The 19,814-nt window shown below is 42.2% G+C and overlaps 3 protein-coding genes across 4 annotated transcripts in view; 2 read left to right on the top strand and 1 right to left on the bottom strand.

Moving 5' to 3' along the window:
* Window positions 1-6,802, top strand: part of Olah (oleoyl-ACP hydrolase) — a 29,487-nt gene extending 22,685 nt beyond the window's left edge. The window contains exons 7-8 of the mRNA XM_028764960.1: window positions 5,607-5,689; window positions 6,225-6,802. Of these exons, the coding sequence (XP_028620793.1) occupies window positions 5,607-5,689; window positions 6,225-6,367 (226 nt within the window). The 3' untranslated portion in view covers window positions 6,368-6,802. The remainder of the gene's footprint in view (window positions 1-5,606; window positions 5,690-6,224) is intronic.
* Window positions 6,803-7,884: 1,082 nt separating this feature from the next.
* On the bottom strand, window positions 7,885-13,017 carry Acbd7 (acyl-CoA binding domain containing 7). Of its 2 annotated transcripts, none has more exons than XM_028764953.1 (4): window positions 12,971-13,017; window positions 8,429-8,549; window positions 8,262-8,324; window positions 7,885-8,179 (listed from the first exon to the last, which is right to left on the bottom strand). In XM_028764953.1, the coding sequence occupies exons 1-4, from the start codon at window positions 12,980-12,982 to the stop codon at window positions 8,106-8,108; spliced, it is 270 nt and encodes an 89-aa protein (XP_028620786.1). In that variant the 5' UTR covers window positions 12,983-13,017; the 3' UTR covers window positions 7,885-8,105. The 2 variants fall into 2 exon arrangements, with proteins under 2 accessions (XP_028620786.1, XP_028620787.1); XM_028764954.1 differs by having other exon boundaries at window positions 8,432-8,549.
* Window positions 13,018-15,969: 2,952 nt separating this feature from the next.
* Rpp38 (ribonuclease P/MRP subunit p38) lies at window positions 15,970-19,793 on the top strand. The gene is made up of 2 exons (XM_028764939.1): window positions 15,970-16,073; window positions 18,860-19,793. The coding sequence occupies exon 2, from the start codon at window positions 18,870-18,872 to the stop codon at window positions 19,710-19,712; it is 843 nt and encodes a 280-aa protein (XP_028620772.1). The 5' UTR covers window positions 15,970-16,073; window positions 18,860-18,869; the 3' UTR covers window positions 19,713-19,793.
* The last annotated feature ends 21 nt before the right edge of the window (window positions 19,794-19,814 follow it).

Below are 19,814 nucleotides of genomic sequence, written 5' to 3'. Positions count from 1 at the left end.
TGTGTGTGTGTCTGTCTGTCTCTGTGAGTGAGCATGTCTGTCTCTCTAAGTGTATCTGTCTGTCTCTCTGAGTGTGTGTGTCTGTCTGTCTCTGTGAGTGTGTGTGTATGTGTCTGTATGTGTGTGTGTGTACACTACTTGACAGTGAAAGCTGACACAGTCATCCTGAGAACCAAGACAATCTCATCCTTAGCCCTGCTTCTCCATTCATCACCCATCTTCAGTCACAGAGCTCCTCCCGGCATCCTAGATGCTCCAGGGTCATCTCCTTCTCTCTGCCTCTGTCTGATTGATCTTCTCACCAGGGTAAGCTATTTTGTGTTTCTGAGTTAGGTCAGAGTCAAGATTTAAGAACTATCCACTGAATGAATGACAGAGAGAAGGGGAGGAGGGAAGGAATACATTTTGAAGAGCTAATATGCAGTAACAATCTAAAAAAATCAATATAGTGCTCATTAATATTCTAAAGATAGTCTTCATAAGAATAGAGAAAAATCCTAAAATTCATGTGAACGCACAAAAGACTAAATTGCTAAAGCAATTCTGAAGAAAATGATAAAACAAAAAAATAGTCAAGGTGATATCACTATACTCTATTTCAAATCATGCTACAGAGCCATTGGAAAGAAATCAACACACAATCAGGCATGCAGAGGTCTGGAATGGGAGAGAGCACAGAAAAGAGCCTTCACAACCACGAGGGTCTGAGTTTCAACCAACTGCATATCCATATGTGGATAAATGAAACCAGATCCTTCTTACATTCTTAAAAAGAAAAATCAACAAAAGACAAATCAAAGACCTTAATGTTGAGGACAAAGCAGCTCAGGAGCTCTGCAGATACCTCATCGGCAATGGTGGCTGTAGTCGGTATCAATGTATTGCAGTCTTAAGGGTCGCTAAGAACTGGGTTTCAAAGTGTTCAAAAGAGATCAGTTTGTGTGCAGCTGTCTCCATTTAGCTGGTTTTAATTTGTTGGTTCAAGCAGTAATATACATTCGTTGGGACAACAAGAGGCTGTCAAGAGCTGTGGCATCTGCTTTTCCTTGTAATCTAAAAATGCTTTTAAAAAATTTATTCATTAAAAATAAGCTTTTGGAATTGAAATAGCAGCAAACTGGCTTAATAAGAGATGCCAACAGATGTGTAGAATTAGAGAGCCCACAAGTAGGTCCATATATTTATGCTAAGTAGCAAAATATATATGCTTTAAGTATACCATGAGGAAAGGACATTCTCTTTAGTGCATTTTATTTACTTATTTACCTGGATGTAGGTGAATGCATGTGCACGCGAAAGTGCATGTTTGGCGGTCAGGTGACAACTTTTGTGCCTTGGTTCTTTCTTTCCACAGTGTGGGTCCCAGGAATTAAACTCAGGCAATGAGGCTTGGTGGCAAGCGTCTTTGCCTACTGAGCCATCTTGTTGGCCCAGGACACAGTCTCTTTAATTAATAAACAGTTTTAGAAAAATGGATGTCCATTGTAAAAGAAGGAAATTGGAATTTTACTTCACATATACATTATACAGTAATATATATGTGTGTGCTGATATGTGTGCAAAAGTCAATTCAAAATGAATTAAAGGCAATTGTAGAAACAAGCTCTCTGATACAAAAAAAACTTCTGGAAGGAAATATACAGGAAAAATTTTATGATGTTATTTTAGGTGATGACTTTTAAAAAAAATATATGATCCTAAAACACAGCAAAGAAAATGAATCAACAATGAGACCTATAGATTTGGAGAAAATATTCACAAATTTTATGTCTGAAAGCAATAAATGTGAAGCACGGCCTCACATATGCGGAATCTGTAAGCGTCAACATACAGACACAGAGGGTAGAATGGAGCTTACTATTTGACAGGGCATGGGGAAAAATGGGGAGATGCTAGGCAGAGAAGAGTTTCAGTTGACAAAAAGAATACAGTTTGGAGAGCCACTGGACACCATGGTGAGTGCAGTTAACTGAATAGCAGCTTTAAAATGTTCACACCATCAAAGGGAACAAGACGGGAGATGCTGGATAGCTTGACCTGGTCCGCATCGTCATCAAAACATCACACACACAATTACAATTATCAACTTAAAAGCCTTGGTTGATTTGATGGGTGGGAATTCAGAGCTTTGTTTAGCCTAAGCAAGCATTCTGCCCCTGAGATACTCTCCAGCCCTTGGAGTTTTGAAATATGATCCTATTATGTAGCCCAGGTTACCAGTGAATTTGCTCTGTAGACCAGATGAGTCTCGAACTTGCTATCCTCTTGCCTCAACATCCTGATTCCTGGGATTATGCCCATGTTTTACCATGCCTAGTCATAGCTAACATCACTACATACATGCAATGAGATGGTGTTTGAAAAAGTTTGTCATACTCAAGATGTGCCCAGTGGATAAATATGTCTTCCCTGGAGTTCATCTTTTAAGATCAAAACTTCTTGCCTGAGTATTCAGTAGCTGTGAGACTCTGAGCATGTGTATCTAATAGTCTATGCAGTAAAATATTAGTAACACCTCATGGGGCTGAGATGATTGTATGATGTCATGCTTAAGAGTAGCCTATTTCCCATTGTGCCTATGTAACACATTTAGGAATACAAGGGTTAGACCCAGTCCTTCTTTAATTCTTTTAACTGATTCAAGATGGTTAGCCTGTGAGTTAAGGGCCTACAGCAAATTCATGGCTCTGAGTTTATTGTTAGGGTGTTTTCTATATTTTATTTAGAAATAGCTGAGAGGAGTTAACAGACAACAGTCCAGATTGCCTTACCGGATAGTTGGTTTTGAAAACGTCAGAAGTCCACAGAATTGACGTTACAAATATTTCGGCATTAAGGTTCATTTTATTAGAGACCTGTCTGCTCCTGACAGCTTCCTTTCTTGGATTCTAAAAAGAAATTGAGCATCTCTGGAGTTTTTCCAGTTGCGATGAGACAGCCACTAGGCAAGAATTATCTCTTTTCTTTTCTTTTTTTTTTCTTTTTCTTTTTTCTTTTTTCTTTTTTTTTTTTGGTTTTTTTGAGACAGGGTTTCTCTGTGTAGCCTTGGCTGTCCTGGAACTCACTCTGTAGACCAGGCTGGCCTCGAACTCAGAAATCCACCTACCTCTGCCTCCCAAGTGCTGGGATTAAAGGCGTGCACCACCACCGCCAGGCGCCTCTTTTCATCTATAGACAAATTACTATCCAGAAAAGGACATACTTGTGGAATAGTTGACTGATTATATTTGCCAAGACAGAGTAATCAGCCCTTAATAATTCTTCATCATTAGGTCTGTCAGATGATCCTGGGCCAGAAGGCTGAAGATCGGATGTTCCAACATTTTGTAGTATAGGGACTGTCCAGGTGTTCAGCAGTCTCTATAAATTGGCTAAGTTTTAGAAGCTATGCTTTGTGCTTCCCATAATTTCGGTTAATTCAGTCATTCTGGATTTCTGACGGGGTTGAAGACTTATAGTCATAGCCAATCCCGGCTATTTACTTTGAGAGAAAAGATTTGAGAGGATGGTTTTCAGCTGACATTCATTCTAAAGCCAAGAAAAAAGCCAGGTTCAGAACTAAGTCTTTTAGTTAGGAGAGATGACAGAGGTTCTGGTTAGTCAACAAAATGATGGACTGGGTATTAGGTCTATCTTGTACCTTACTGATGCAAATTGGTATAGTTATGCTCTAATTGTATTTTTAGAAAAAATGTTTTATCTTAACAGGAAGGGTGGTATGTAGGAGGAGCTATGGTGGGAGAAGTAAGGAGAAGAAGAGGAGGAGTAAGGAGAGGAGGAGGAGAAAGAGAGGAGGAACTAGGAGATGAGAGAGAGAGAGAGAGAGAGAGAGAGAGAGAGAGAGAGAGAGAAGAAGAAGAAGAAGAAGAAGAAGAAGAAGAAGAAGAAGAAGAAGAAGAAGAAGAAGAGAGGAGAACATGGACGCGGATGTTCACATGTTTCTGCCAGTCAAAGATAGTTGGCATATCTAGGTTGGGTATTGGGTTACACTTCTGATTGTATGGGCATCTTGTTATTGAGCATTACCAAACTTATAAAGCCTTTGATTAACATTTTTAAAAAGTTACTAATTAAAAAAAAAGGATGAGGAGGGAGGGTGATGGAATACATGTGACAGGAAATCAGATGAGGAAACTAGCTGGAGGAAGAAAGGGAAGGGGCAGAGGGAAACAAAACAGAACTCTAATGACACATGTATGAGGATGCTGTAATAAAACCCAGTACTTTGTTAAAAAAAAAAAAAGATGCAAGAATATCCTGGGCTTTCTAGACTTTACTTCAGTCAGTGTCTAGAAGCTCCTAGTCAGAAGTTACAGTCATGTAACTCACACAGACACCCACAGAGCCCATGATGTAACTCACACATACACTCACAGAGCCCATGATGTAACTCACACAGACACCCACAGAGCCCATGAACCTTCTCTTTTTATCATTAGCTATATCTCATAATTATCATAAGGGAAAGAGTTAGATTTAAGTAGAGAAGGGAAATAACTGAAGGTCCCAGAGAAGTTGACAATGAGGGAAAAAAAAAAGAGAGAGAGAGAGAGAGAGAGAGAGACAAAAGTTGCCTATGATGCCTTACTATAAGGTGAATGCCTACATTTCCAGTGAGCAAATGAGATTCCAGAAACTATGTCATTTCAATGTCTTTCTTTAGAGAGAAGAATTCCACTGTCCTCAGAAGCTTCATGCTTCTTCAGAGAAACTCATCATCCCCTCCTTCCCTGTAAGCATCACTGTTAGGCTTGGGGTAGACAATCTTTATGCCTTTAGAGGTATCGCGTAATAATTACACATTTTAAACAACTCCCTCCACTTGTTAACACTTGTTATCTGTCTGCCACATGGCATTAGGTCCCGAATGGCTTTTATGTGGAAATAAAACTAAATTTCTTCAAAAGAAAAAAAAAAGAGTAGCCTATTTCCTACCCGAAGCCACTTTAAAGATTTACTTTATGTGCGTGAGTGTTTTGCTTGCATGTACGTATGTGTACTATGTTCACAACATGCCTGGGGATCCCTCCCAACTCTCAGTCTCCTTCCTGGACCCCTGTCCAGATGTGTGTGTGTGTGTGTCTGTGTGTGTGTGTGTCTGCCGCCAGATTCCACGCTTATTATCCTCTTCTCTCTTGTTTACAGATGTGTCTCACACCGCTTAGACATTCTGTCTTGTCTTTGTAAGATTTCCTTACTTAGATCACTTCTAATGATCATTTCCAAGTCCCCCGGCTCTTTCTTCAGCCGTGTAAAGTCTACTATGACAAGGCTATCAAATAGATTCTTCTGTTTCTTACATTTGTTTGGCTGTGAGCCTTGTCTTTAATGGCTGAGCCATCTCTCCATCCTTCACTCCTCTATCTAAAAATTCCATTCAACTCTAGCACTTAGCTCATGACGGGAAAACAGCCTAGACCACATGAATCTCAGGTCGGTTCTAATGGAGAGAGGCAGCCTCTGTGCATGTCTGTCTTGTTGGGATTAGTGGGAGAAAGGGTAAGAAGCAAGGCGATGCCCTGTTTCATTTCAGTGAAGTCAGGAAGAGGAAAAGACTCTGGGATGTTAAAGATGAAAATTTCAAACAAGCTCTTTTATGTTTACAGCTTTGACAAACCCCCCAAAGCTCTTCTTTCTCTGGACATAACATGCTTTATTGGATCTGAAGATGTAATAAAGGATATAGAAGGTGAAACTGCTTTTATAATTCGGGGTATTTTATTAAAATATGTGTTGGGTGGTTCTGAGCAAATGCCAACTAGTAGTCACTGAAATAGATAGGAAATCAGCCCAAGTTTTTTTTTTTTTTTTTTTTTTTTGGTTTTTCGAGACAGGGTTTCTCTGTATAGCCCGGGCTGTCCTGGAACTCACTCTGTAGACCAGGCTGGCCTCGAACTCAGAAATCCGCCTGCCTCTGCCTCCCGAGTGCTGGGATTAAAGGCGTGTGCCACCACCGCCCGGCCAGCCCAAGTTTTACTGGATATAAACAAAGAGATGTTGGTCTCCTGTAAAATGAGGATCCAGGTCACACCACTGAATGTTGGTAGGTTTTCAAGTGATTAAAAATACAGGATACACAGAACCCGAGGCCCTGGATGTAACTCAATCACCGAGAGTCAGCTTTTAGTGAATTACTTCTTCAGGTGCTATTACCTGGAAGCAGGTCTTCTGTTGTCTTTGGCCAATGCTGTTAATTACTGAATAAAATTTTGTGTACTTCTTAGGCTGGAAAGACATAACCAGTGGGAAGTTTGACGTCCACAAGCTGCCAGGCAATCACTTTTATCTGATGGAACCGGACAATGAGAACTTTATCAAGAACTACATAGCCAAGTGTTTGGAACTCTCATCACTTGACTGCTTCTAGAGGAGCTTTTCTTAGGGGTGCGAATACGCAAACTGATCACAAGCTGTTCCTCCAGGTTCGGCTTTTAGTTCTTAGAGGTTGGAAAGATGCATGTTAATGAATTTCTTCGTGGAACATTTATCTCTCTGGGGAAAGGACATGGGCTGAAGAGGAGCAGAGGCACTATTGGGCATTGACAGCTGCAGAGGGAAGAGGGGGTGGTTTTCTTCTTTGGGGGATGTTGCCACCAGTAGGTTACCCATGCTCCAGGAAATGGCACTACACCTTGTGGCATGTGCAGGCAGCTCTAATTGGACTCAGTGGGAATCTGGGAGGCATACATGTTGGGGGACATCTGTCACAGGGGGTGGAAAGGCAAGTAAGGGATGGATATGATCAAAACTCACTGTTTATGTTTATGAGATATTCAAAGAATAAATAAAAATATTACTAAAGGAAGAAACTGTCTAGAAGAATCTTTTAGTGTTTCATTAGAATCTAATTTGGTTGTCATTTGTACAAAGTTTTATCAGCAAAGCGCCTCCAAACAGTTATACCTCTGTTCTGAAGTCTCTTGCAGAGTTTTCGTGGCAGAGTGATTGACAGAAGGAAACCATCACTTCTCTAACACTACAGTGCGGCTCAAAGTTTAATCTTTAGAAATATACATTAGACCCGTCTCATCAGAAAGAGTCATTGCTGCTTTATCAAAACACAGCCCTTATCTATTACTGTTCATTGTGATAGGAAGGCCTCAGGTTGCCTACAACCACAGGCACGTTGTGTCCCCGCTACCCTGCAGTGATTGGCTGGAACTCAGAGCCCTTCCATGAGTAGCCAAGCCATAGCCTGGTTAGGTAACTTGTCCATATCAACTAGTAAGTCAAGAAGTAGCTGGAGCCAAGCCTACCTGTCACTCCATAGTACCCACACATGTGGGAGCCTGAGGCAACACATTACGGCAAAGGAACTGTTCTTCTGATTATCTGACCTCCGTACCTTTCCCTTCAGTTTAGGGGTTTCTGTTTTGTTTTGGATTGGGCTTTTTTTTTTTTGAGATAAGATCTCACCATGTAGCCCAGGCTGTCCTAACTTGTGACTCTTCCAGCTCCCTTTTCTGAAGCACTGGGAAAGAGTCTGGCTGCTGTTAATTCTAAGTAAACTCCGATTGGCCCAGTAGCACTGACTCATTGTAGAGTAACAGATAGAGTCAAGAAAACAAATGTTGGGCCTGAGGAGATGGCTCAGTCAGTAAGGAGTTTGCCTTGTAAGCATAAAGACTTGAGTTCAAGCCCCAGGTCCCATATAACATGCCTGGAATGCTGGGTAATCTGTAGTCTTGGTGCTGAAGAGGAAGAGATAAGAGGGTATCTGGGCTAGTCAGTCTAGCACACTTGCTGAGCTCTAAGCTGATGAGAGATCTCTCCTCACAGGAAGTAAATAGCATATCTGGGAAAAAATATCCCAGGCTGTCCTCTGACGTCCACATGTGTGCATACACATGCACAACACACATACAAATATCCACACAGTCATAGATGCAAAAAAGAAATATATTTATTAAATTTCATATGCATACTATGAAACAATTTTTGAAAAGGAACTTTTTAAAGTCACCCTGCTCAAGCAAGTAAAGTCAGGTAACTATTTTGATATAGTCTTAAGCATTATAATTCGTGCTAATAGAAAAAAAAATACAGGATCTTATTTAGAGAGTTACTAATGAAGGCTTCCAAAAGAGATATGTCTCCATCACATTCTAAATTCCATATTTCTCAATCAGCTGTCTTGCTTTAGAAATATAGGCACACATGGCGTCTTCCTTCGATAACCCTAGAGAGACACAGACATGCTATCTCACCAACCAGTGTGGGCTGGGACGAAGAAGGTTTAACCTTGTTTAAGAGTCACAAACCTTTTTGGAGGTTCCACGCTTCCCACTTGGCCTTCCCCTTTAGATCTAACATTGCAGGGCACGCTGCAAAGAGAAGGAGAGGGTTGCAGTGTTACTTTTCACTCTACACCTCTACAAATAGCTCACAGAGAAAGAACATCTGTTCGTTTGAAACAAAGATCGGGTACCACCAATGTTGATGTCTCCAATGATGGACTGTTTGTAGAGCCCATAGAGTTCTTTGAGTTCTTCATCTTCTGGTCTGCTTTTCAGCTTCCTCACGTCTTGTGCGGCCTGGTCAAAATCAGCCTAGGGCAAAAGACAGCAGAGACATGCAAAAGGCATATGTGTGGTGCATATTCATACCTGCAGGCGAGGTACACACATACAATCTAATTTTTTTTTAAAAAAAAAAATTATAGGTCTCATGTCAACTTATTTCCCGGAAAATGAAGTTGTTTATCTTACTTCGGGTTGATTAGCAAACATGACTCATCCTGAACAAAAAAATTTTTTGGTAATTTCTCCTTTCTTCCCCTCTCCTCCCCTCTCTATAACAAATGCTGGAGAAAAATCACTTTACAGAGAAGGGTTGGTGAGCAGCTATTGTCCTGAGAACAGAAGTGGGAGTGGGAGTGGCTACAGGAAAGGTATCAGAAGGAACCTGCCTCAGAAGCCATGCTTGCAATGAATCTTGGGTAAGGGTGTGCATGTATCCAGTGTGAAGACACAAACTGGAAAAGCTGCTCCTGACAATCTGGAGGGAATTCACTAGGTCTGAACATAAAGGCTGGGTCAGATCACGTTGTTTGTTACTGAGATTGCCAGAATAAAGGGCAGACATAATGTAATTTATGTTAATACCTTAATTTATGTAATATTTTACATTCACCTTTTGTATTTTGTATCTATGGTCAAGCCCTTGTCTACTGACCCACGGCAGGAGCCACGTCAGACACCATTAGGTATATCCTTGGTGAGTGTGGATCAGAATGTTACCACAGTTGAAACACCTTTACATGTGCAGCAGTTGACAGTGAAGTTCAAAGCATTCTGGGCCAAAGGAATGCCACCTTCCCTATGCCTGTGCTTTGGGAGCTGGGCTCCTGTGGCAGATGATTCTGTCTCGGCTGAGTAAGGTTACAGCATCTTTGTTGGGTGTGATCTTCCTCTGCCCTGTGAACAATGCCCTCTCACGTTCGTGAGTGTGCTTTAAGGCCCTCCTGTTCCCATCCTTCCTGTGCCAGGGATGACACCTGACAATGAGTGCATGACACTGTATCAAAGGACCACTTGGGACCTGTGGACATTTCCAGTCAGATCTCTCCCCTCTGAAGATGACTCACAGTTTCCTTATGCCACCTTCTGTAGAAAGTGAGTACAATAGTCAGCCCACATATGAGCTTCATAAAGCCCTTTGAGCAACTCTTCCTTGTTGAAGAACTGAACTAGGAAGATAAATTCCTCAGTCAAGGTACTTAAGCCATTTGAATCACACACACTGTGTGCGTGTGTATGTGTGTGTGTGTTCTGATCATAAAATCACCTCACACTCACATCACTATTTGTGCTTGGTTGGCTGGTTGGTTTTTCAAAGCAGGGTTTCTCTGTTTAGCCCTGGCTATCCCAGAACTCAATCTATAGACCAGACTGGCCTTAATCTCAGTCTTTCACATGCCTCTGCTTCCCAAGTGCTAGAAATAAAATCATGTTCTCCTCACCCACTTCTGTGGTGTTTAGGGTAAAGGCCAGGGTTTCCTGCAAATATTCTACCACTGCTGTCTCTCCAGGCCACAAGAGATCCAATCCTAGCCTGCTGCTTTAGCTTCATCTAGGAAGGAAATGTGTCTAAGTAAAATGTCCATCCACAAAAGTAAACACCTGCAATCCTAACACTAGAGAAACTGAGGCAGTAGGACCAGCTGAAGTTGAAGGCTAGCCTGAGCTACATAGCAAGACTCTTTTTCAAAAGATTAACCCCACACACAAAACAAAAGACTTGTATTATAACTTATAAATAAAATTGGAAAATTGTGACTAAAGATGAAATTCCATCTATATTTTCACTCCCAGAACAATCTGTCAACATTTAAATATATCAGTATTTAAAAAAAAATAGAAAATGATGAACATGCCCTCGCTTTCGTTTCCACGAGTGAGCTATTAACAACGCCCAGAAGGTACATAATGTCTATCCTAACCCCATTTCTTTTCTGAAGAGAGAAGACATTTGAACACCCTAGCCAGCTACTGCCCACTGGATTTCCAATGTATTTTTTACATTTATTACAATTTTAAACTTTGATTTTTGAAATCATGTCAGACCCAGGAACAAGTTATAAAAATATGACATCTTCAGTGTCTACCAGGTTCCCCTGGCTATGGCGTTTGTAATAAGTAGTTACCAGTTCTCTCAGTGTGCAAATGACCAGCCAGTGTAGTGTGTATATGTGTGAGTGTTTGTGTGCTTCAGTGTGCATGAGTCTGAGTGCGTGTGTGTATGTGATCATGTGTGGGTGTGGGTGTGAGCATCTTTGTGTGGATCAGTGTGTGTGTGAGTCTGAGTGTGTGCGTATATGGATGTGAGCATGAGTGTGTGAGTGTGTGTGTCAGTGTGCATGAATGTGCGTGTGTCTGTGTGTTAGGGTTTGCCTATGTTGTCTTGTCTATCCTGGAACATCACACTTAAATGATCCTTCTACTTCAGTTTTTCACAATTGGTGGCAAGTAAACCCAGGGACTCCCAACTGCTAAGTAACCTACAGACAATCCACACACACTACACCCCCGCTCTTAAGTGGGTTTCTAACCTGCCTTTATCTTTATCTTCTGCTTGAAGTACTTTGTGTTTTTCTGAAACAGGGTCTCATGTAGCATAGTGCTGCTTTGAGTCTGTCACCTAGCTAAGGATGGCCTTGAACTCCTGATTCTCCTGTCTCCAAGTCCTGAGTTGGGATTACAGGTGTGTACTGCCACACCTGGCTTGAACTCACACACCCCATGTCTAGAATATATCGTATTTTTTGTTATATTATTATATTGGTAAGAATTTCAAATTGAAAAAATAAGCATATGTTTTAAGAAATTTTCACTTATAACAATTTGTTATTTAAGCATAAGCAGTTGCAGTGACTGCAATTCCAGCTTTCTTTGACCATACTGAGGCTCAATATCAAGCAAGTATGTATTTTTAAAAACTAGAATTTTATCAAAATGAAAGGAAGCCTTCGTTGCAGCAATAATAGATTTAATGCATTCAACACTGATAGTAATAGAAACCCACAACCTGTATCCATTTTAATTATTGAACTAAGGCTAGCTTTCAATGCTGCCCTATTGTCAGGGCTGCTTTTCACATGCCTTAGCTTATTGTCGCCTCATGATGTTCTTTAACCTTTAAATCCTAAAGATCCCCTCCCCCAATGCCGCTTTAAATACTGTCCGAGGTGGTACGTCAGTCATTTGACAGCCTCCCTCCTGTTTTATTTACTCCACGCTTACTATAGCAGGTATGTGGGTGCACATGTACAGTACCATGCATGTGGAGGTCAGGGAACAATTGTAAGAGTCAGTTCTCTCTTTCTACCATGTGGGTTCTGAAGGTTCAGATCACCAAGCTTGCCAGTAGGCATCATACATGAGCCTTCGAGCACGTGTGTGTGCGCACACACACACACGAACACACACACGAACACACACACACACACATGAACACACACACTAAGTAACATATCAAGACTAAAAAGGAGATGGGGTTTGTCACTCACCTATGATAACATCTTGCCTGAAGAAAGAGTTAAAGTTCACTATACTCATAATATAAAATGTTATGCATTACAAATGTGTATCTTAAGCCCAATGGTGGTGGCGTACGCCTTTTGTCCTACCACCACGCTAGAGGCAGGATCAGGCGAATCTCTATGAATTCGAGACCAGCCCACTCTAAAGAGAGAGTTCCAGGACAGCCAGGAGTAAACAGAGAGACCCTGTCTCAAAGAGAGAGGGAGAGGGAGAGGAAAAAGGGGAGGGAAGGGGGAGAGAGCAAAAAGTGTATCTTGATTTAATGAGAAAATGCTAATAAAACTATTATATACAGAAGTATGTCACAGGTGTATTGTGCACACACACCTTTCATTATACACACATGGAAAAGGGGCATATATATGGAAGCAACTTATATGTGCTTATCTGAGAAAAGGGCTTCCTGGTTTTTTTAAATTCATATTTATTCTCTTTCCACTCCTCTCAATAAAATGGTAAAGTCAGAACTTCACAGACTAGCCCTGCTATTCAACAAAACACATCTACGACAACCGCCGGAGGGCCACAAGAGCAAGGGGACATGGAGACCCCAATGGATGTCACTTGCTTCCTGGAGTTGTTAAGAGAGAGAGAGAGACAAAGAAGCTCCCTTCCTCTCCACCCCCTTCCCCCGCCCCTGTCGCCCCCAAGAGCTTGTCAATTTTTCAGATCGGTGTAAACTATCCCTGAGGGCCAAACGGGTTGCTTTGGAGATCCTGGGTCCTTGTCAACAGACGGTGAGGTGCAATATACTGTGCAATAAATAGGCGCTTAGGCAGGTGTGGAAGTCACTGGAGGGTCGTAGCAGAACGCTCCTGGGAGTAGCCTGCCCCTGCCCTGCCCCAGGGCTATCACGCCTCCTCTCGCCCCATCGGAGCGCTTCGTTCTCGGAGCACTTCTCTGGCATGGCCTTCCCAGATCTGGCTTACCTGCAAAGACATAATGATGAGACACGGAATGCTGTGGCTCTCCCAGCTCAGAGTGACAGTCCCCCCGGGCTTGGCAGCTTGAGGAGCAGTGCTCCTCCTCCGGTCTCTCCTATTGGTTGCTCCTTGGGAATGGACGACTCTCTAATTGGTCACGGGAGTTGGAGGGCGTGTCTGGGCGGTAGCTGGTATCTGCCCAGTGTCTCGGAGCTCTTTTAACACCCTCTTTTACTTACTCCACTTTTACTATGAGTGTGCACGCATGCACACTCATAGTAATTCCCTCAGTTGAGACTGTGGCTGTTTCCTTCCCTTTTCCTTGCCTCCAAGTCCTATCGTTGAGTATAGTGGGCTCCTGTGTTAACTGCACTGTATGCTGAAGTTCTTCAGAATTGGTTCCTTAACCCAGAGAGAATACACATAACACCTGATACCTGACCTCAGGGATGGCGGATATCATCTCTGGGGAATTCGACGCACAGGGAGGGGACATCGTGTTGATTTTGTGGTTACATGTGTATAACGTTCTGAGTCTTATCAGGTGCTTTTTCTCTTTACTAGTCTGATCTATGGAAGGCGGGCACTGCTGGCCACTGTTGCCTGGGACACCTCCCGTTCATATTGCTGCCAAGGACACAAATGATCATTCCCCCCAACAGCACAGACTTGAAGTGTGCTTTGATTTGGCAGCTCATCACTAAAATCCATTCCCAGTTAACTGACTTTTTCAAATGTTGGACTGATTGTTGACATGCAGGAAAAGTCATAACGGACTGAGTATTTTGGACAATTACTATACACTAATAAAATAAAAATTATTGCTATTAACAGTATGTTTGTAGATTCCACAAAACCACAGTATCATACAATGCTGAGCAAAAGCTCAGAATTCCATGCAGGACAAGAAGAATCTAGTGCTCATTCAATTCTTGCACATTTTTATTGCCAGACCTTATTGTCAGCTCTAATGCTACGATTTCTGACCCAGACTCTTAAGCTAATGTTATATTGTTGTATCCTTTAAATCTAGCAGTTCAAGAGTTAATACAAAAAGAATACTTTTATAGACCTTTTAAGTTATTAAAATATTTTGAAATATTCATAAATCTAACTATTTTCATAAATGGTATATTCATAAACTGTATTCACAAAATATCAGTTATTTACAATGTAAAATAACAGCTATCATTGAAAAATAAATTGACCATTTGGTGCATACATAGACTACCAAATGCATAGCAATTGAGGGAACTATGGGAACCATATGTTTGTAGAAAAAATCTGAACATAAACTGAGCACACATCCATGTGAAGTAACTTAGCAGACGGCTCTGAACAAAAGTGTATGGAAGTGACTGTATCTTCACAAAGGATCAAAAAAACTTTAAAATATTTTTTTTTGTTGTAAAGTTCGTGCTGCACAAATGGGAAGAAATTACCTTTGAGATCTATTCTTTTGGGAAAAATTCTTGCGGAAATATTGCTAAGTTTTCAAATAGAAAACAAGGACCAAAATAGTAGAGGATATGTATAATTTTAATTAACTCGACTCTGCCACAGCTGTCACTGGGTCATCACGGTTCCATTTGTCAGGCACTTACCATGTGGCAGGCATCGTGGTAAGCATCTTACACAGAACGCTCTTCTAATCCTCAGAATAGGCGCTATTTTTATCAATTCATAGAAGGCTAATTACCTTACCTGAGGCACTAGTTAGTGGTGAGGTTAGGGCTTCAACATAGCAGCCCGGCTGCAGAAGCTTGTAAAGTAAGAGCTGAAAAGATCATCTAGTGGAACTTCAGATCATGGGTAAACTTTAAGTCTGAAACTTTGGTGACATCAGTCATAGCCATTCCCTTTTTACTTCTTTTTCTTGTCCTCTCTTTTTTTTCTGACAAGCGCGCGCGCGCGCGCGCGTGTGTGCAAGTTCTGACCCTGTAGCCCCAGTTTGCGGTCTCCCGCCTCAGTCTCCCACGCACCAGGATTTTATGTGAACCTTTAGCATTTCAATTCTACCATCGCGATTTGTCTTTAGCGCTCCATGACTGCGGATTATAGTAAGGAATGTTTTATGAAACAAAAACCTGTTGATACACTCAAAACTCGTCCTGACTTCATTCTTGTTAATCTACTTGTGATAAAATACCCCCGCAAACTACAACAATCTTTGACCAAAAGCAACAGTTTTTGTTTTGAGTGGTAATAATGAAAATGGAGAAGATAGACCCTAAATGTTAGTCTAAAATTAGCAATGAAGAAAAAGAGGACGATAAAGAGAAGGATCTGAATCCTTCCAAAGTCATAAGAGAAGGACAGAGAGGACCAAAAAAACAACAACAATAAAATCCTGTCAAGTGTAGCCAATAGAAATTTTAATCTTTAGCACGTTATTCCATTGTTTTACAGTTGTTTGTAACTTTGCAGTAATTTGTTTCGTAACTTTTTGTCTCCATTACAGCAGGAGGCACAACAGATATTGCCGGAATATTTCGGAGTACTGCTGTGGAACTGAAAACAGTCCTTATTTTCCTTTTAGAGGGTTCAAGATTCTCCATATAATTACATGCAACCCTATAAACCCTACTTATTTGATTTTCGTGGCGCGGAGACGTGTGCAGGGAGATGGATGGCTCTAAGGGCTGGAGCTTTGCGTCCCTAGAACGAAAAGAGAGCGGGCCAGAGTTCCAAGGCAGAAGCAACTGGGCTAAAAACGGAGAGCCAAAAGGAGAGATAATTCTCTCTCAGAACCAGGCTCCAGGAACTGCTTGGTACATCATCATCTTTAGGCGACCTGTCAGAAGCGAAAGAGCCTGGTTACTATAGCAACCACAGACTCTCGCGAGACAGATAATACGCCTGCGCAGTGCTGCTCCAGAGCTCTGTCTCAGGTTTAGGGATTTTACGGAAAGACCGCTCTGTGTCGCCAAACCAGAGCTGACGTCCCTTACTGGAGTGACGTACGGCAGACAGGCAGGTAGGCGGGGCTCGTGTTCTGCGCAGGCGCAGTGCGGGCGCGCGTGGAGCCGTTGCAGTGGTCCCCGGAGGTGACCGAGTTGCTGTAGGAAATCGATCCGTCACGTGGTCTCCGCGGGGCGCTCCTGCACAGGTGGGCGCGTGCGTGCCTGTGGTCCTAGTCCCAGCCCGTGGGCACCCGGATCACCGCGGGGTGGGGGTCATCCAGTGCCCGGCCTCCCTGAGGGTCTTTCCGGTTGGCCTCACAGTCGCTCCCTGCCTCCAGGGCCTTTCCTTCTGTCGCGTGGTGAGACGTGGGACGTCATCCTCCGAGACCCCCGGAGCTTCTCTGCTGCTGACAGCCTTTCCAGGGTCTCTTCCCCAAGTCAAGGTCTCTCTGTAGCGCCAGAGAGGTTTCTAATCGCGCCACCCTTCTGAAAGGCTCTCTAGAGTCACCGTCTTGTCCTTACCTGGTTAACTCCAACTCTAGCATCTCTGTCCGAGCGATACTGAACTTCCTTTAATAGTCTTCTGGGATTCCTCGCTGCCCGCTTCCTTTTTCCTTTGGAAGGAATTCTTTAGAGAGCGGTTGTTCACTGCTCTGGCTTTAGAGTGAACCGTTTTTATTGCTCGCAGAAGCTTTTTGCTTTGCTCAATGCCTAATGGCCTACAGCAAGGATAATTCATAATAATTTGATAGGGGAAAATGTGGTATTTGAGTGCTATATCAGGCACACTGTACGTTGAATAAGGACATGAAAAACCAAAGGCCTCATTTAATGGTCTGAATCTGTAATATATGTGGTGGGTGAAATGCGTGAGAGATGGTAGTGTAAAACGGTAAACATTTTGAATCTGCAGTCGATCCTGTAGGCAGTAGCAGCTTGCAGACATAGTTGGCAAGGCACTTGAGCAAGCTCTGTACTAGTCAGCATTTTAAAAATTTGTATTGCATTGCGGTCACTTTATGTAGACTTTGCTTTTTTTCATCTCCCCTTCCAGGTTTTTGAGTTGTTAGTGAAGTGCATCCCGATCTTGCAGACCCTTGGTTGCAGAGCATCTAATTTTGAGTGTCTTACACTGCCTAGGCAGTGTACAGTAACTGGCTTGCAGTTTGGCAAGAGCTTTGGTGGGACCATTTTTGTCTTGCTTCCTGGTCCTTTTACCTATAACTAGATGCCAACTGCTGGCAGTCGCCTCGCTAGATTTGATAACCTGTTCTTGAATCTCTGAGCTTGTGGGAAGCATGCAGCTAATGAGGGATAGATTGGAATAATGCAGTGAATTGTGGGGAAGGAAGCAGTTATTAATAGCCAATGTCTGTAGCAGTGGGCAGCACTGACAGAATCAAGATTGCAGCTCTTACTGGGAATGAGTCTGCAACACCATTTCCAAAGGCTGTCCAGTTTGGAAATGGCACCTGTCCCATGCTAACACCTCCAGGTCTTGGGCAGCTTTTTACCAGCACCTGTGGTGCAGCTGTACTCCCAGAAATTCCAGCTCAGTAAGCACTAGGGTGAGTCAGTCATCTGTTCTTAAAAGCCACAGGTTGTTTCTAAGATGGAGCCATGATTCAGAAAAACTAGCTACGAGTTGTACAGTGAGTCTGCTTCCTAATCCATGCCCAGGCACTCTATAACTATAGGAACTAGCTATGTGGAGAAAGTGCCCTGAATTAGAGGAGCCTTAAGCAGAGGGGACTTATTTTAAGTTTGTCAACTGGGTCTTTATAGCTCTGAGATGAACTCTTGGAGGAGCCAGCTGAGAGGAGCAAGTATACAGTTGCCTTTGGGAAGGCTAAGCAGAATCTAAATAAATGAATGCTGACGAGAGCAGTTGACAACACCCTAACTTAACTTGTCCATAAGGTTAATATCACAGTCAGTAGGAAGAACAAATAAACCAGTGTTTTGTTTTGAATTTGCTTTTGGAAAGAGCTCAGCCCATTTATTTCTCCCTAATGGATTAATCTCTGAATTTCGTCACAAATTTTTCTTGGTTTTCATGAAATTGTCTGCCAAAGCAGTCATCTTATAATCATGTGAGAGGCAAAGGATGTGCCTGCATGTTTCAAATGTTTTAGGAACTTGGGGATCATGAGAGGAGGGAGACTTACAAAGTTTTACCCATGGACCTAGATTATTACTATTTTGGTTCTTAAAATCTGACCCGGTTCATTATGAACTTCAGAGACTACAGAAGGTAAGCTCTGTGTGGGCAGAACACAAGGACTTCAGAGCCCACCAGTAGCTGTGTCTGGAACACCATCTGCCCACTGCAGTAGCTCAGTACATGTGCTTATAAATGAATGAATGGGGGGCTGACAAGATGTTTCAGAGAGTGAAGGCATTTATGCCACATCAAGCCTGTGACCCGACTTCAACCCTCTGGAACTTACACGGAGAAAACCTACTTTGCTTATTTTTAGGTAATCATGTGCTGTGATATGACCCAAGCATAATAAATGTTAACATTCTTAAACGACTGGAAGTCTAATTAGAGTTTGGAAGATGCTAACATATCTGTAAGATTAACACCAGTCACTCTCACACTGCCTGTTGCATATCATGAAAACATAGGGGGAATTAAAATTACTTCTTCATCTTGGGAGCTGGAGAGATGGCTCAGCAGTTGAGAGCACTGGCTGCTCTTCCAAAGGTCCTGAGTTCAGTTCCCAGTAACCACATGGTGGCTCATAACCATCTATAATGGGATCTGATGCCCTATTCTGGTGTGTCTGAAGACAGCCAAAGATTACTCATGTATAAAATAAATCTTTTTTAAAAAATTACTTCATCTTGCCATAGAAATTATATGAATGATTAGACTTGCTGCAGCATATCAATCTGGAATTTAAAAAAAAAGGGAGACTATAACCAAAATATTCTCAAAACATGCATTGCTAATATAAGAATTTCATCATTTTGCTTCTTTCCAAAGGGTTTTCAAGATGGCTGCAGCCCCTCAGGCACCAAAGAGGGGATCTATTCGGAAGACTAGACCTCTGGTTGTAAAGACATCACTGAACAACCCTTATGTTATTTCCTGGAGCACCTTGGAGAGAGAAGACATACACTTTATATTACAGACACTTGAAGACAAGTTTAAATCGATTGGACTTCAGAAAATTGAAGATAAGAAGAAAAGGAAAAAAACAGCTCTTATCAAAAAGCAAAGATGCGGGCCAGATGTTGCAATCAGTGTGGATCCAAAAGAGCCTGATGAGGATGTGCAGGTGTCAGGGTGGACACCTGCACATGTCAGAAAACAGCTGGTCATTGGTGTTAATGAAGTCACCAGAGCTCTGGAGAGGAATGAGCTGCTCCTGGTTCTAGTGTGTAAGTCAGTCAAGCCTGCCATCATCACCTCACACTTGATTCAGTTGAGTTTAAGCAGATCTGTTCCTGCCTGTCAGGTACCTCAGCTCAGCCAGAGAATTGCTCCTGTCATTGGCTTAAAATGTGTGCTAGCCTTGGGCTTCAGAAAGAATACCATGGACTTTGCTGATGAAGTAGGAGTCATCATTCCCAAGGTGCCCAGCTTAAATGTGCCATGGCTTCCAGATAGAACCCAGGATCCCACAGACAGTTTAGAGACTGAACCTTCGGAAAGCCAGGACAAAGAGATTTTGGACACTTCATTTGATGATCTTACAAAACTTAGTAAGAGGAAGCTTGCTGAAGGTGGACAAACTTCAGCTGCAACCCTACAACCCCTTAAAATAAAGAAACTCATTCCCAACCCTAGTAAGATAAGGAAACCACCCAAAAGTAAAAAATCCATTTCAAAGTAGTTTTATATGACTTGTCACTTCATGTAAGGCTATGGGCTAAATAAGCACTGAAACAAATAAAATCAAATGTGTTTACACGTATTCTTAGAATCCTGCATGGAG

The sequence above is a fragment of the Grammomys surdaster genome, unplaced genomic scaffold, assembly GCF_004785775.1.
Source record: "Grammomys surdaster isolate TR1022 unplaced genomic scaffold, NIH_TR_1.0 146, whole genome shotgun sequence".
Classification (NCBI taxonomy): Eukaryota; Metazoa; Chordata; class Mammalia; order Rodentia; family Muridae; genus Grammomys; species Grammomys surdaster.
Note: the sequence above shows the minus strand (reverse complement) of the source record. Positions and strands in the feature narration are given on the sequence as shown.

Coding starts and splice junctions, on each gene's coding strand:
- Rpp38 (XM_028764939.1), top strand. CDS start 18,870: ATGGCTGCAGCCCCTCAGGCACCAAAGAGGGGATCTATTCGGAAGACT.
- Acbd7 (XM_028764953.1), bottom strand. Junction 8,325..8,428: donor TGGAGACATCAACATTGGTG/GTACCCGATCTT, acceptor TTCTCTTTGCAG/CGTGCCCTGCAATGTTAGAT. Junction 8,180..8,261: donor AGCGTGGAACCTCCAAAAAG/GTTTGTGACTCT, acceptor GTGTCTCTCTAG/GGTTATCGAAGGAAGACGCC.